The 16,734-nt window shown below is 41.4% G+C and overlaps 1 protein-coding gene across 1 annotated transcript; it reads right to left on the bottom strand.

Moving 5' to 3' along the window:
• Positions 1-224: 224 nt before the first annotated feature.
• GPR33 (G protein-coupled receptor 33) lies at positions 225-5,186 on the bottom strand. Its single transcript, XM_011941865.1, has 2 exons — positions 5,138-5,186; positions 225-1,253 (listed from the first exon to the last, which is right to left on the bottom strand). Exon 2 carries the CDS (start codon positions 1,245-1,247, stop codon positions 231-233), a length of 1,017 nt encoding a protein of 338 aa, XP_011797255.1. The 5' UTR covers positions 1,248-1,253; positions 5,138-5,186; the 3' UTR covers positions 225-230.
• Between the last annotated feature and the right edge of the window lie 11,548 nt (positions 5,187-16,734).

The following is a 16,734-nucleotide window of genomic DNA, read 5'->3' on the forward strand; positions in this document are numbered from 1 at the left end:
AGTGAGACTCTGCCTCAAAAACAACAACAACAACAACAAAAAATCACATTTGAAACATGATCTTGCAAATTGCTTGTTTTCTTGCAGCCCTTTTATTGCTCAGAGATCTAATGATAGTGCGGCCTAGTTATCTCTCTACTATAGGGACTATAGCATACAAAAGCAGAAGTTATATCTCTGTTGGTATAATTGAGCAAGTGCGTGTTTGCTTAAGCATCTGGAAATTAAATTTAGGCTTCTGAGTTTAGGTTTTGCGTCCTTTCTGCAGAAGAATCCTCACTAAATGTTGACTCAAACAGAGCAAGAATGGACTTCTTGAAGACCTTTTTGAAGTTCTCCCCAGTAAATAAGTAGAGTGTGGGAGAAAAGATAGTATTGAAAGAAGTGGTTAGCACTGTAAGTATCAGAGTCAACTCTAAAAGTAGTGACTGGTTCTTAGTGAGAAGTAAACCCTGGTGTATATGATAGGGCATCCAACACACAAAGAAAGAGACAATGGCAGTCACCATAACTTTGAAGGGCTTGCTGGATTTAAACAGGCCCCTCTCTTTCACCTTGCTGGCTACTCTTTCATAACAAAAGATGATGATGAAGAAAGGCAGAAGAAAGCCCAGGAAGAAGCGGCTGATGAAACAGCCTACATGAATCCGCTGCCTTAATGCTTGCATCTCCTTGCTTTCCCAGTTAGTAGACACAGCATAGTTATTTCGGCAAGTCACCTTTCCTTCACGGTCGTGATGTGTCTCTCTGAAAATCAAATACGGGATGCTGAAGGCAGTGGCTGAGATCCAGACTCCTAGGACAATGCTGGAAGCCCAGCGTGGGGTTCGGTGCTGCTGGGACCACACTGGGTGAAGAGTGAGAAGGTAACGATCAAGACTGATGGCCGAAAGGAAGAAAACAGAGGTGAACATCCCCAGAGACAAAGTGCCATTGAAGACCTTGCACAAGGCAGTTCCAAAGTTCCAGTGATTGTCCTGAAGTTGGGAGGTGGCCATAAATGGTAGAATCAATGTTGAAATAAAATATGAGAGAATGAGATGAAAATATAAGAGAGTATTGACAGTCTGTTTCATCTTGAATCTTAGCACCCATAGATAGAGGCCATTGGTGATGGTACCAATTATAGATGAAACGTACAAAGAAAGGGCAATAATCATTTTTGATGCAGGAGCTAGAAACTGAGTGCTGTTTCTTACTGAAGTAGAGGCATTGATCAGGTAATCAGTAGAATTGATCATATCCATAATGACCTGTGGAGTGAGAAACAGTGCAAATAACAAGAAAAAAGCACAAGAAAAGGTTAAATGTAAAAATTTAAAGAGTAATTTTTTACATAGTCATAGGTCTAGTCCAAATGATAATATTTTAACAGCGGTAAGCAAAATATTTCTGCAACTCACATATTTTTCTAAGGTCTACACTTTTATGTTTTAATGAAGAATTAACATCAGATGAATCTGAGCATCAAAAGTAGAAATATACAGATGAAATGAAATAAATGTGAAAAAGAAGTAAATGTTGGGACATTTTGACAACTCTTAAATAATTAGGTAGTTAAAAATCTGTTTTTTTTTTCTTTCTGGTCTGTCACCCAGGCTGGAGTGCAGTGGAGTGATCACAGCTCACTCAGCCTCGACCTCCTGGGCTCAAGGAATCCTCCTGCCTCAGCCTCCTGAGGAGTTGGGACTACAGGTGCACAATAGCAGGCTGGCTAATTTTTTTTTTTGTAGAGATGGGCTCTCACTATGTTGCCCAGCCAGGTCTTGAACTTCTGGACTCAAGCGATTCTCCTACTTGGCCTCCCAAAGTGTTGAGATGACAGGTGTGAGGCACTGCACATGGTCAAAAATCTTCTACTTGGACATTAAGCAGAAGTCTGACCCTTTTTGATGGGCAAAACTTCTTGAATAAGGCAATGTAGAATAAGTCTTATTTGACTTGGTGAGGGCAAAAGTTGCTAATGAAATGAACTTGAATAACAAAAATAATAGCAATGTGGCAAATTAGTACTCATGGGTTTTATAATTAGATTTCTCTCATGAGCTAATTATATATGGTAAATACTATTATCTAGTATTCTAATACTCAGCACATAATGGTGAGAACTAATATTCATATGGGAGTTGTAAGCCACCACAAGATTGTGAAGTATCTTCAGAAACATCAACAAAAGAGGGAAGTGTATTGTAAGATGTAGTAATTTATTTTTATTTTTTATTTTTTATTTTTTTGAGGCAGAGTCTTGCTCTGTCACCCAGGCTGGAGTGCAGTAGCATGATCTTGGCTTACTGCAACCTCTGCCTCCTGGGTTCAATCTATTCTTCTTCATCAGCCTCCTGAGTAGCTGGGATTACAGACACTCGCCACCATGCCCAGCGAAGTTTTGTGTTTTTGGTAGAGACAGTGCTCCACCGTGTTGGCCAGGCTGGTCTCAAACTCCTGACTTCAGGTAATCCATCCACTTCGATTATGCTGGGATTACAGGTGTGAGCCACTGTGCCTGGCCAGATGTAGTAATATTAATAGTTCATTCTTTAGGAGGTGACAAAAAGGAGAAAAGTCACCAAACTCATGTTTATCCAATATTTGTGGTATGCCAGGAGCCTTCTATAAAAATCACTTCTGGCTGGGCACAGTGGCTCATGCCTCTCATCCCAGCACTTTGAGAGGCCAAGGCAGGCAGATCACGAGGTCAGCAGATTGAGACCATCCTGGCCAACATGGCGAAACCCCATCTCTACTGAAAATACAAAAATTAGTTGGGCGTGGTGGCGCGCGCTTGTAGTCCCGCTACTCGGGAGGCTGAGGCAGGATGATCACTTGAACCCAGGAGGCGGAGCGTGCAGTGAGCCGAGATCATGCCACTGCATTCTAGCCTGGGCGACAGAGTGAGACTTCGTCTCAATAAATAAATAAATAAAATCATTTCTGTTTTTCCTCGCAAAGCCAGTGAAGCAAATCTTTAAACAGAGGGGAAAGTGAGGCTTCGTTGGGTTACATGGCTATTTTCCACCATCAGTATTTTCCACCATGCCTCCATTGTACCAGGTGGGAAACTCTACTAGTGTTTTATATTACTTCTTTGAAACTTGGTAATTCATATGTAGTGATTTTAATAATGCTCCATGAATCAGTGTTTGATTATCTAAAATATACAATTCCTTGGATAATGGATCCCATGGTATCAAAAATATAAACCTGAGAATATTTTGGAAAATAGCTATTATAACAGAGTCATATCAGCAAATTGGTTTTAGATAAATTGGATAAAGCAATGGAAATTACTAATGATGCTTTTTTCCCCACTAAACAAAAACATTCTAAGAATATATACAGATAAGTAAGATAATTGCTATTTATTTTATTTTTATTTATTTTTTAGAGACAGGCTGGAGTGCAGTGGGACGATCCTAGCTCACTGCAGCCTGGAACTCCTGGGCTTCATCAATCCTCCTGCCTCAGACTCCAGATAGCTGGGATCACAGGTGTGTAGCACCACATTTGGCTAATTTTAAAATTCTTTGTAGAGAAAAGGGTCTTGCTGTGATGCCCAGGCTGGTGTTGAACTCCTGGCCTAAAGTGATCCTCCCACCTCAGCCTCCCAAAGTGCTAGGATTAAAGGCATGAGCCGCTGTGCCCAGCCATAATTGCTATTTAAAATCACAACTTCCTAAGTTAATTCTGCCTTCTAAGGAATTGCAAAATTTTTCTCTAAAGTAGAAAAATGATTTTTCAGGAAAATACCTTAGTAGTCTTCTTTGGGAATAAAAAGTAGAGTCTGAAGGGTATGAAATGGACAGGCAACGGCAAATCAAAGAATGAGAACTTGAGAGAGAAGCTTTGTGAAGGCCCTGGGACCTTAAGAAGAGGGTGGAAGGCAAGGATGACTTTAAGACATGCAGCACAGAAAAAAACTCAACAGGAGTTTAGGAGTCCTAAAGAGGAGAAAGGGTCAATGAAGTATTTTGAGAAGCAGAAATGACACAGGGGATTTAAAAATAGGAATGTCTAATAATTACAATCTATTTGCTATGCTTTGATATGGTATAGTGTCCCTTTTCCCCATCAACCCTCAGCTGTTTTGTGCTGGTGGTGGTTCTGGGGAATCAAAGTCTCTGTGGTGTTTTTATCCATGGAGTTTGTGTGTAGAGGTGTGCCTGTGATCAGTGTATGTGTATCTCAGTGTATTTGTGTGGTCTCTGTGTATGTATGTGTCTGTGGTCTTTGTTTTTCTGTGGAATGTGTGTATGTGTGTCTGTGTTGTGTGTGTGTAGTCTCTTTATGTGTGTGCATGTGAGAAACTAGATACCTGAATTATAGGAAAGATTTTTTTTTCAATTGTGCATCTGAGCTCTAGAAGGACGTCTGAAAGTAATGTAGAACATGGGCAAAATCATAGTACAACTTTTCTGATCAATGTTGGTAGTAATTCTGAATATCATATAAAGTTTCCTAGGAATTCTGATTTATTGCACATAACCAGGAGATTTCTTCATCCTTAAACACCTTTAAAATGATTTTAAAGTACTTGAGAATAAATAAATGGGGCAGATCTCAGACTCTGGCATCCCATAGACCTGGGTTTGTATCCTACCTCTACCACTTACCAGCTCTGCACGTTTAGACTTAACTTGTTGAGCCTTTTTCTCCTGCTAAGCCCCTCAGTTTTTTTGTTTTTGTTTTTGTTTTTTTTTTCAGACCGAGTCTTGCTCTGTCTCCCAGGCTGAAGTGCAGTGGCACAATCCTGGTTCACAGCAACCTCTGCCTCCTGGGTTCAAGCGATTCTCCTGCCTCAGCCTCCTCAGTAGCTGGGACTACGGGCACCTGCTACCATGCCTGGCTAATTTTTGTATTTTTAGTAGAGACAGGGTTTCACCATATTGGCCAGGCTGGTCTAAAACTCCTGACCTTGTGATCTGCCTGCCTCGGCCTCCCAAAGTGCTGGGATTACAGGCGTGAGCCACCGCGCCCAGCCACAAGTGGCTTTCAGGAAGACCCCACCTCCACTTGGGAACACTGAGCTGCAGGCGCAGGGGAAGGCCACAGGAGCCTCGGGAAGCTGATGTGCAATAAGCCTAGAGGCTCAATTCAGATCATAGCTCTAGGAGAAACCTGCTAGTCCAGAGAATCTTACCTCGGAGCTGTATCTTTATGCCAGATTGGTCTTGAGCAGGCCAAAGTGACTCTACACCATTAATCTTCTCACTAGGAACAGAGTGAACAAAATCAATGCCACTTTGCCTTCATTTCATACTTCTTTCTTCTTGCTGATGTTACTCCCCAAGCTTGAACTTACTATTATTTAAATACTCAGTGAGGTCTTTTCCTGTTTTTGGTTCCTTTTTTCTGTGGAATTTACTGCTATAGAGATATAGTTAGAGAAATGAGTACTTCTTCAAATCATTTCTCCATTTTGAGGGACATTAAAAAATATCTGTAAGTGACCAAGTGCAGTGGCTCACACCTGTAGTCCCAGTGCTTTGGGAGGCCGAGGCAGGAGGATAACTTGAAACCAGGAGTTAGAGACCAAAATAAAAAAAAAAATAGCCGGGCCTGGTGGTGCACCTCTGTAGCACTAGCTACTTGGGAGGAGAGGCTGAGGCAGGAGGATCACTTGAACCCAGGAGTTCGAGGCTGCAGTGTTCTATGATCATGGTGGTGAATAGCCACCATACTCCAGCCTGGGCAACAGAGCGAGACCATGCCTCTCAAAAGACACAGAAAGAGAGACAGAGAGACAGAGAGTGAGAGCGAGAGTGAGAGAGAGAGAGAGAGAGAAAGAGAGAGAGAGAATTGCATAAGCTAAGTTATTTCATTTAAAAGGCTAATAAGCTTGTTTCAGGTGTTAATTCCCTTCTCGTATTGGGACATCCCTCCAGGCACCCACTCTGCCTCAACTCTAGGGTGTTTGTTAGGATATGGATGGATGGTGTTGGGTACATAAGGAGGTGGTAAATATCAGGCAGAGACCAAAATAAACTCTGGAAATGAGCTACCTAATCTTGCTGGAGAGAATATGGTTAGAAGGAAAACCTTAAATACTGAGTTTCACATTAAAATGGAATTTATGAGGACAGGCCAGAGATTTGTATTATTCAGTTTGGGATGGTGAAGACTGACAGGCAGAACAATCTGCATCTGTATGATGGTTGTAGAATGGTTGGGAAAAACCAGAATTGGTGACTACATCCTAGAAGATGATCTCTTTATAAGGAATCTTCCAACACAGGTAATGGATTTATGAACCACTGCTGACTGAGTTCTACATTTTCTATGCTCCTCTCTCTAATTCATCTCTGAAATTTTTTTGGATCCCCCTCTGTGCTGACCTCAGTGTCCTGATTTTTTTCCTGCTTGCTTTCCTCTTCATCTCTTCATTACCAATGGAGAAAATACATCAAAACTGCTGTGCAGTGTTGGTTGTCAAGAGTTTAGGAATCAAAACCATTACCCAGTCTTTGTTAGACTTAGAATTTTATAGCTTTCACTGCTAGATTGTAGCCTTATTAAAAATAGGCTTAAATTTCAGTTCTTAATTCATTTGTGGCTGTGACCTTCAACCTAAGAACTGATCTTTGCAGGTTAAGGATAAGTTTTCAAACCTGCTACTATGTTTTAAAAGGGATTTTAAAAGGAATTGTGACAGGCTTTCATACCCTTGGGGTTAATTCACAGATTTGGAAGCAATCTGAGACATTATTTGGTTCAAACCCACTAATTCTGAAGTTTAGCAAACTGAGACTCAGAGAGGTTAAATGAATTACAAAAGATTTTCACCAAGAAAAGCTAAGGGCTCCTTCTTATGCTATCTTTTCAAAATTAAAAAAAGGAATTTGGACCAGGTTTTTTCTCTTCTCCCCTCACTCTATGTTTCTCATTTCTGTAATTTCTAAAATTCATAAATAACAAATATATTAGGGATTAGTGCTTAACTTTTCTCCTCAAATATGTACTAGGGCTAGTACCACCATTAGATAGCCTAAAATTTGATTATTGTATAACTCTCCTCAGAAATACTCTTAATAGTGAGTATTTTCCTCCCATAGGTGATTAAACCAATGACATTAACAATGTTAGGAAAAACACAGAGTGTATTTGAGGAAGTAATTCCCTTCTGTGGCTTTAGTAATGAGGCTTCTTTCAGTTTACTTTTCATATTTCGAATCAAGACAGGTGATTTCAAAAAAGAACTTACAGAAATGGAAACAGTTTTATGTTGTTTTGATATAACCACCATTTGAAATACATAGAAATGCAGAAGCAGATGGTACTGCTGAATCAAATGTGTGAAAGGCTAGTAACTCATAGATGCATATAGTTTTTAGAGTTGGAAGAGACCAAGGAGTTAATTTCATCTAACTCCCGTTCTGTAAGTATTTCAGATGACTGCAGTTGTATAAGCTATTTCTTTGTGAATATGATTGTCTGCTTATAGATGTTGTGCCTGTGTGACTGTCTTTAGTATACCTGAGTGTTTATGCTTGCAAAAATATGTATGTTACTATTGCCTATTTTATTGCGTAAAGTGGCCCATAAAGTGTTCTGTTGTTTTTGTTTGTTTGTTTTGTTGTTGTTGTTTTTAAGAGACAATGTCTCTCTCTATCATCCAGGCTGGAGTGTGGTGGAATGATCACGATTGACTGCAGTCTTGACCTCCCAAGCTTAAGTGATCCTCCCACTTCAGCCTCCCCAAGTTACTGGGACTACAGGCATATGCCACTGCACTGGGCTATTTTTTAATTTTTTGTAGAGACGAGGTTTCACTATCTTGCCCAGGCTGATATTGAACTCCTGGGCTCAAGTGATCCTCCTGCCTTGGCCTCCCAAAGTGCTGGGATTACAGGCATGAGCCACTTCACCTGGCCAATATGTTTCTCAAATAAATCTTTTAAAAATGTAAATACATTTAAAGAACTTAAAAAAATTTTTTTTAGAATTTTTTTCAGAATTTTGATCTTTTGGGATTTCAACACTTGGGATTGTGGCCCAAACCCCTATAGGTAAGGGTTTAGCACAGTACCTGGCACATGGTATGTGTTAAATATATGATCGCTAATGCCAGGTGGGGTGTCAGAGCCTTGCCATAGAGAGTGATTGGCTTGAGGATGGTAAAAAGAATTTACCAACAAAAGTATAGGTTTGAAAAGGAAAGTTGTATTAGATGGAAAGAACACTGTAGCAGAGTGCAATGGGCGGGCGCTTCAGCAAGAGAGGACTGAGGGTGCTGCACTGGATTTTCCTTAGGGGTATTTATGGACCTTCAAGCAGGAGCTCAAGGGTAATTTGGACCATATTAGTCACACAGGTCATGATAAATGATTACATTTGTAGACATTTTGGTGCCGTGACATCAGTAAGAATTGTACAATGAGTTTTGACATACATGCAGTCTGAAGATCTATAGAAATTCTAGTTACTTAAAAGTTTTTGGGAAAGAAGCCTGGTACCAGATGCCAGCTTTAGACAGGAAGGACATCTAATTACTTCTGAATTCCTCAGATAAGGAGTTTTGCCTCCAGATGGTCTGCTTGCTGACCACCAGGAGATCTTTGCTCTCCTCAGCTAACATTAGTATTATGGAAGTTGTAGTAGAGGACACCAGCAAGTCCAGTGGGCTGGAGCAAATCTCTGAGCAATGCAATTCAAGAAACATTCATTGAGAATCTATTGTATGTAAGACAGTATTTGAGACTGGGGAAAATAAAGTAAGTAATTCAAAATAATTGCCCTTAATGTTTGTAGTTATTAAAGATGATACCTGAACTCAATAGCTTAGGGATGTTGGGGAGGGCATATTCTGGGTCTTGGAAACAGTATACTTAAAGGCAAAGCTGAAGAGAGCAATGCTTCATTTGTCTGGCCTCATCCTGTACTTTTCAAGGTCATTTCTCACTACCCTCCATATTCCAGCATAGTGAGAGTGACAATGCAGGTATCACTCCAGTGCTTTCTAGCCTGGCTGAAGTCACACTCACCTGGAAATCTTTAAAAACATACAAGGCGTTCCTGAGATTTAATTCATGCAAACTTTACCAAGTATTTATTGTATTTGAAGCACTATTCTTGCCACTGGGGAGAGACAGCGATAAGAGTTGTGTTCTTATGGAGTTTACATGCTAGTGGGGAGAAGTGAGCATTAAACCAGTAAATAGAGCTGGATGCGGTGGCTCATGCCTGTAATCCCAGCACTTTGGGAGGCTGAGGAGGGTGGATCACCTGAGGTCAGGAGTTTGAGATCAGCCTGGCCAACATAGTGAAACCCCTTCTCTACTGAAATTACCAAAAAAAAATTAACTGGATGTGATGGTGGGTGCCATCAGGAGGCTGAGGCAGGAGAATTGTTTGAACCCAGGAGGCAGAGGTTGCAGTGAGCCAAGAGCACGCCATTGCACTCCAGCCTGGGCAACAAGAGCGAAATTCCATCTCAAAAACAAAACAAAACAAAAAACAAAAACAGTAAATAAACACATAAAGAAGAGAAACATCAGCTAGCACTACAGTGCTATGCAGAATATTAAAACATAGAAATGTGAGATCATCATGGCAGATGGGAGGCAGGACTAGATTGCGGCTCTAACTCGGATGGACAGAGCAGTGTGTGGAGGCTCACATCATGAATTTTAGCTCCAGAACGACTGCAAGAACAAAGCAGGAATCCCAAGAGAACCCACAGACCCTCTGAAAGAAGCAGACTGCTCCTGCAGGACCCAGGAGACACCCCAAATACTGTGAGTGTCCAAACTGCGGAAGTGGGAAAGGGAGACCTTCCTCTCCAGAACACACACCCCCACTGGGGAAAATGAACGTCTAGTTTGCGGGAAATTTCACACCTTCAGGAGCTGAGACAATTTACAGAGCCAAGCAAATTATGCAGTAGAGGAGCAGGAAGGGTACTGGGAACTCACTGGGTCCCCAAGCAGGCCTTTCCTGCTGGCTCCACAAGAATCCTTTTGGGAGGGCAGCCAGAGGTGTGGGGGAGTGGGTTGGAGGGATGCCACCGAGAGAAGGAAGTGTCCAGCTAAACTTTGTAACAATTTGAACTGGGCAAGAAGCCTCCTGGCCAGACCTCTGCCGAGGGTGTGAATCCAGCATCCAGACTCCACAGGTTGGGGAGGAACCAAACTCTTTTCTTTTGCAGCTGGGAGGAGGGTAGCCTGGGGCAAGTTCTCAAACCCTGCTTGCTCACTATCTGGAGACAGACTGGCGGCTGTTAGGGATGGCACACTGGGAATGAGAATGGCCCTTTGGATTGTGTGGGACCTGGGTGAGGCCTGTGACTCCCACTTTCCTGACAACCTGCATGACTCAGCAGAGGCAGCCATAATCCTTCTAGGTACACAACTCCATTGACCTGGGAACCTTGCCCCCATCTCCACAGCAGCTGCAGCAAGACCCCCCCAAGGACAGTCTGAGCTCAGACACGCCTAGTCCTGCCCCCACCTGATGGGCTTTTCCTACCCTCCCTCATAGCTGAAGACGAAGGGCATATTCTCTTGGGAGTTCTAGGACCCCTCTCACCGCTGGTTCCTCTTAATATTACCACAGCTGATGCTCTCTGGAAAGAACCACCTTCCAGCAGGAGACCAACCAGCACAAAAATAGAACATTGAATGCAAATGGCCTAAGCTCCACTTAAAAGATACAGAACTACAGAATGGATAAGAAAGAACTCACCAACCAACTATCTACTGCCTTCAGGAGACTCACCTAATGCATAAGGACTCACATAAACTTAAGTAAAGCGGTGGAAAAAGGCATTTCATGCAAATGGACACCAAAAGTAAGCAGGGCTAGCTATTCTTATATCAGAAAAAAACAAACTTTAAAGCAACACCAGTTAAAAGAGACAAAGAAGGACATTATATAATGGTAAAAGGCCTTGTCCAACAGGAAAATATCACAATCCTAAACATGTATGCACCTAATAATGGAGCTCCCAAATTTATAAAACAATTACTAATAGACCTAAGAAATGAGATAGGCAGCAATACCATAATAGTGGGGGACTTCAATACTCCACTAACAGCACTAGACAGGTCATCAAAACAGAAAGTTGACAAGGAAACAATGTATTTAAACTATACCTCGGAACAAATGGACTTAACAGCTATGTATGAACATTTCAGTCAACAACTGCAGAATACACATTCCATTCAACAGCGCATGGAACTTTCTCCAATATAGGCCATATTATAGGCCACAAAACAAGCCTCAATAAATTTAAGAAAATTGAAATTATATCAAGCACTCTCTCAGACCACAGTGGAATATAACTGAAAATCAACTCCAGAAAGAACCTTCAAAACCAATGGAAATTAAATAACTGGTTCCTCAGTGAGCACTGGGTCAAAAACAAAATCAAAATGGAAATTAAAAAATTATTTGGGCCAGGCAGGGTGGCTCAAGCCTGTAATCCCAGCACTTTGGGAGGCTGAGGCGGGCAGATCACGAGGTCAGGAGATCGAGACCATCCTGGCTAACACGGTGAAACCCCGTCTCTACTAAAAAAAAAAAAAAAAAAAAAAAAATTATTTGAGGGGACAAATCAAGATGGCCAAATAGGAACAGCTCCTGTCTGCAGCTCCTAGCAAGATCAACATAGAAGGCAGGTGATTTCTGCATTTCCAACTGAGGTACCCAGTTTATCTCATTAGGACTGATTAGGCAGTGGGTGCAGCCCACAGAGGGCAAGCAGAAGCAGGTTGGGGCATTGCCTCACCCGAGAAGTGCAAGAGGTTGGGGACCTCCCTCTCCTAGGCAAGGGAAGCCATGAGGGACTGTGCTGTCTGACCCAGATACTATGCTTCTCCCACACTTTTTGCAACCCCCAGGCCAGGAGATTCCCTTGTATGCCTACATCATCAAGCACAAAACTGGGCAGCTGTTTGGGCAGACACTGAGCTAGCTGCAGGAGGTTTTTTTTCATACCCCAGTGGCACCTGGAACCCCAGCAAGACAGAAATGTGCATTCTCCTGGAAAGGGGGCTGAAGCCAGGGAGCCAAGTGGTCTCCCTCAGCAGGTCCCACTCCCACAGAGCCCAGCAAGCTAAGAAACAGTGGTGTGAAATGTTTGCTGCTAGCACAGCAGTCTGAAGTTAACTGGGGATGATGGAGTTTGGTGGGGGGAGGGACGTCCACCATTACTGAGGCTTGAGTAGGCAGTTTTCCCCTCACAGTGTTAAGGAAACTGCCAGAAGTTTGAACTGTGCAGAATTCACTGCAGCATGGCAAAGTGGCTGTAGCCAGACTGCCTCTCTAGATTCCTTCTCACTGGGCAGGGCATCTCTGAAAGAAAGGCAGCAGCCCCAGTCAGGGGCTTAAAAATAAAACTCCCATCTCCCTGGGACAGAGCACCTGTGGGAAGGGGTGGCTGTGGGCGCAGCTTCAGCAGACTTAAATGTTCCCGTCTGCCAGCTCTGAAGAGAGCAGCAGATCTCCCAGCACAGTGCTCGAACTCTTCTAAGGGACAGACTACCTCCTCAAGTGGCTCCCTGACTCCTGTGCCTCCTGACTGGGAAACACCTCCCAGCAGGAGTTGACAAACATCTCATACAGGAGCGCTCCAGCTGGCATCTGGCGGGTGCCCCTCCGGGACGAAGCTTCCAGAGGAAGTAGCAGGCAGCAATCTTTGCTGTTCTGCAGCCTCTGCTGGTGATACCCAGGCAAACTGGGTCTGGAGTGGACCTCCAGCAAACTCCAGAAGACCTGCAGAAGAGGGGCCTGACTGTTAGAAGGAAAACTAACAAACCGAAAGCAATAACATCAACATCAACAAAAAGGACACCCACACAAAAACACCATCCAAATACCATCAGCATCAAAGATTAAAGGTAGATGAATCCACAAATATGAGGAAAACCCAGCACAAAAATGCTGAAAATTCCATAAACCAGAATGCCTCTTCTCCAAATGATAGCAACTCCTCTCCAGCAAGGGTACAAAATGGGATGGAGAATGAGTTTGACAAATTGGCAGAAGTAGGCTTCAGAAGGTGGGTAATAGCAAACTCCTCTGAGCTAAAGGAGCATATTCTAACCCAATGCAAGGAAGTTAAGAGCCTTGATAAGATTACAGGAACCGCTAATTAGAATAGCCAGTTTAGAGAAGAACATAAATGAACTGATGGAACGGAAAAACACAGCACATGAATTTCTTCATGAAGAAATTCGTGAAGCATACTCAAGTATCAATAGCCGAATTGATCAAGTGGAAGAAAGGATATCAGAGATTGAAGATCAACTTAATGAAATAAAGCATGAAGACAAGATTAGAGAAAAAAGAACAAAAAGGAATGAACAAAGCCTCCAGGAAATATGGGACTATGTGAAAAGACAATCAAACCTATGATTGACTGGTATACCTGAAAGTGACAGGGAGAATGGAACCAAGTTGGAAAACACTCTTCAGGATATTATCCAGGGGAACATCCCCAACCTAGCAAGACTGGCCACATTCAGAATCAGGAAATGCAGAGAACACCACTAACATACTTCTTGAGAAAAGCAACCCCAAGACACATAATCTTCAGATTCTCCAAGGTTGAAACGAAGGAAAAAAATGCTAGGAGCAGCCAGAGAGAAAGGTCAGGTCACCTACAAAGGGAAGCCCATCAGACTAACAGCAGATCTCACTGCAGAAATCCTACAAGCCAGAAGAGAGTGGGAGCCAATATTCAACATTCTTAAAGAAAAGAATTTTTAACCCAGAATTTCATATCCAGCCAAACTAAGATTTATAAGCAAAGGAGAAATAAAACCCTTTACAGATAAGCAAATGCTGAGGGATTTTGTCACTACCAGGCCTGCCTGACAAGAGCTCCTCAAGGAAGCACTAAGTATGGAAAGGAAAAACGAGTCCCAGCCACTGCAAAAACACCAAAACATAAAGACCAATGACACTATGAAGAAATTGCATCAACTATTGTGCAAAATAACTAGCTAGCATCATGATGAAAGGATCAAATTCACATATAACAATATTAACCTTAAATGTAAATGGGCAAAATGCCCCAATTAAAAGACACAGACTGGCTAATTGGATAAAGAGTCAAGACCCAGCAGTCTGCTGTATTCAGGAGACCCATCTCATGTACAAAGACACACATAGGCTCAAAATGAAGGGATGGAGGAATATTTACTAAGCAAATGGAAAGAAAAAAAAAAGTGGGCATTGCAATCCTAGTCTCTGATAAAATAGACTTTAAACCAAAAAAGATCCAAAAAGACAAAGAAGGGCATTACATAATGATAAAAGGATCAATGCAACAAGAAGAGCTAACTATCCTAAATATATATGCACCCAATACAGGAGCACCCAGATTCATAAAGCAAGTTCTTAGAGACCTACAAAGATACTTAGACTCCCACACAAGAATAATGGGAGACTTTAACACCCCACTGTCAGTATTAGACAGATTAACGAGGCAGAAAATTAACAAGAATATACAGGACATGAACGCAGCTCTGGAGCAAGTGGAACTAACAGACATCTACAGAACTCTCCACCCCAAATCAACAGAATATACATTATTCTCAGTGCCACATCACACTTATTCTAAAATTGACCACATAATTGGAAGTAAAACACTCCTCAGCAAATGCAAATGAATGCAAATCATAACAGTCTCTCAGACCACAGTGCAATCAAATTAGAACTCAGGATTAAGAAACTCACTCAAAACCCCACAACTACATGGAAACTGAACAACCTGCTCCTGAATGACTACTGGGTAAATAACAAAATTAAGGCAGAAATAAATAAATTATTTGAAACCAATGAGAACAAAGACACAATGAATGTACCAGAATCTCTGGTACACAGCTACAGCAGTGTTAAGAGGGAAATTTATAGCACTAAATGCCCACATCAGAAAGTGGGAAAGATCTAAAATTGACACCTTCATATCACAATTAAGAGAACTAGAGAAGCAAGAGCAAACAAATTCAAAAGTTAACAGAAGACAAGAATTAAATAAAATCAGAGCAGAACTGAAGGAAATAGAGACATGAAAAACCCTTCAAAAAAAATCAATGAATCAAGGAGCTGGTTTTTTGAAAAGATTAACAAAATAGATAGACGGCTAGCCAGACTATTAAAGAGGAAAAGAGAGAAGAATCAAATAGACACAATAAAAAATGATAAAGGGTATATCACCACTGATCTCACAGAAATAAAAACTACCATCAGAGAATACTATAAACACCTCTATGCAAATAAACTAGAAAATCAAAAGAAACGGATAAATTCCTGGACACATACACCCTCCCAAGAATAAACGAGGAAGAAGTTGAATCCCTGAATAGACCAATAACGAGTTCTGAAATTGAGGCAGTAATTAATAGCCTACCAACCAAAAAAAGCCCAGGACCAGACAGATTTACAGCCGAATTCTACCAGAGATACAAAGAAGAGCTTGTACCATTCCTTCTGAAACTATTCCAAACAGTAGAAAAAGAGGGACTCCTCCCTAACTCATTTTTATGAGGCCAGATACTAAAACCTGGCAGAGACACACGAAAAAAGAAAATTTCAGGCCAATATTCCTGATGAACATTGATGCGAAAATCCTCAATAAAATACTGGCAAACCAAATCTAGCAGCACATCAAAAACTTATTCACTACAATCAAGTTGGCTTCATCCCTGGGATGCAGGGCTGGTTCAACATATGCAAATCAATAAACATAGTCAATCACATAAACAGAACCAATGGCAAAAACCACATGATTATTTCACTAGATGCAGAAAAGGCCATCAACAAAATTCAACACCCCCCCCTTGCCAAAAACACTCAATAAACTAGGTATTGATGGAACATTTCTGAAAATAATAAGAGCTATTTATGACAAACCCATAGCCAATATCATACTGAAAGGGCAAAATCTGGAAGCATTCCCTTTGAAAACTGGCCCAAGACAAGGATGCCCTCTCTCACCACTCCTATTCAACATAATATTGGAAGTTGTGGCCCGGGCAATTAGGCAAGAGAAAGAAATAAAGGGTATTCAAATAGGAAGAGGGGAAGTCAAATTGTCTCTGCAGATTACATGATTGTATATTTAGATAACCCCATCATCTTAGACCAAAAACTCCTTAAGCAACTTCAGCAAAGTCTTAGGACACAAAATCAATCTGCAAAAACCACAAGCATTCCTAAACACCAATAATAGACAAACAGAGAACCAAATCATGAGTGAACTCCCATTCGCAATTGCTACGAAGAACATAATATACCTAGGAATACAACTTACAGAGGATGTAAAGGACCTCTTCAAATAAAACTACAAACCACTGCTCAAGGAAATTAGAGGACACAAATGGAAAAACATTCCATGTTCATGGATAGGAAGAATCAATATAGTGAAAATGGCCATACTGCCCAAAGTAATTTATAGATTCAATGCTATTTCCATCAAGCTACCATTGACTTTCTTCACAGAATTAGAAAAAACTACTTTAAATTTCATATGGAACCAAAAAAGAGCCTACATAGCCAAGACAATTCTAAGCAAAAAGAACAAAGCTGAAGGTATTATGCTACCCGACTTCAAACTATGCTACAAGGCTACAGTAACCCAAACAGCATGGTACTGGTACCAAAAGGGATATATAGACCAATGGAACAGAACAGAGACCTCAGAAATAACACCATGCATCTACAAGCATTTGATCTTTGACAAACTTGACAAAAACAAGAATTGGGAAAAGGATTCCCTATTTAATAAATGGTGCT

The sequence above is a fragment of the Colobus angolensis genome, unplaced genomic scaffold (genome assembly GCF_000951035.1).
Source record: "Colobus angolensis palliatus isolate OR3802 unplaced genomic scaffold, Cang.pa_1.0 Scaffold202, whole genome shotgun sequence".
In the NCBI taxonomy this organism is placed as follows: domain Eukaryota; kingdom Metazoa; phylum Chordata; class Mammalia; order Primates; family Cercopithecidae; genus Colobus; species Colobus angolensis.

Coding starts and splice junctions, on each gene's coding strand:
- GPR33 (XM_011941865.1), bottom strand. CDS start 1,247: ATGGATATGATCAATTCTACTGATTACCTGATCAATGCCTCTACTTCA.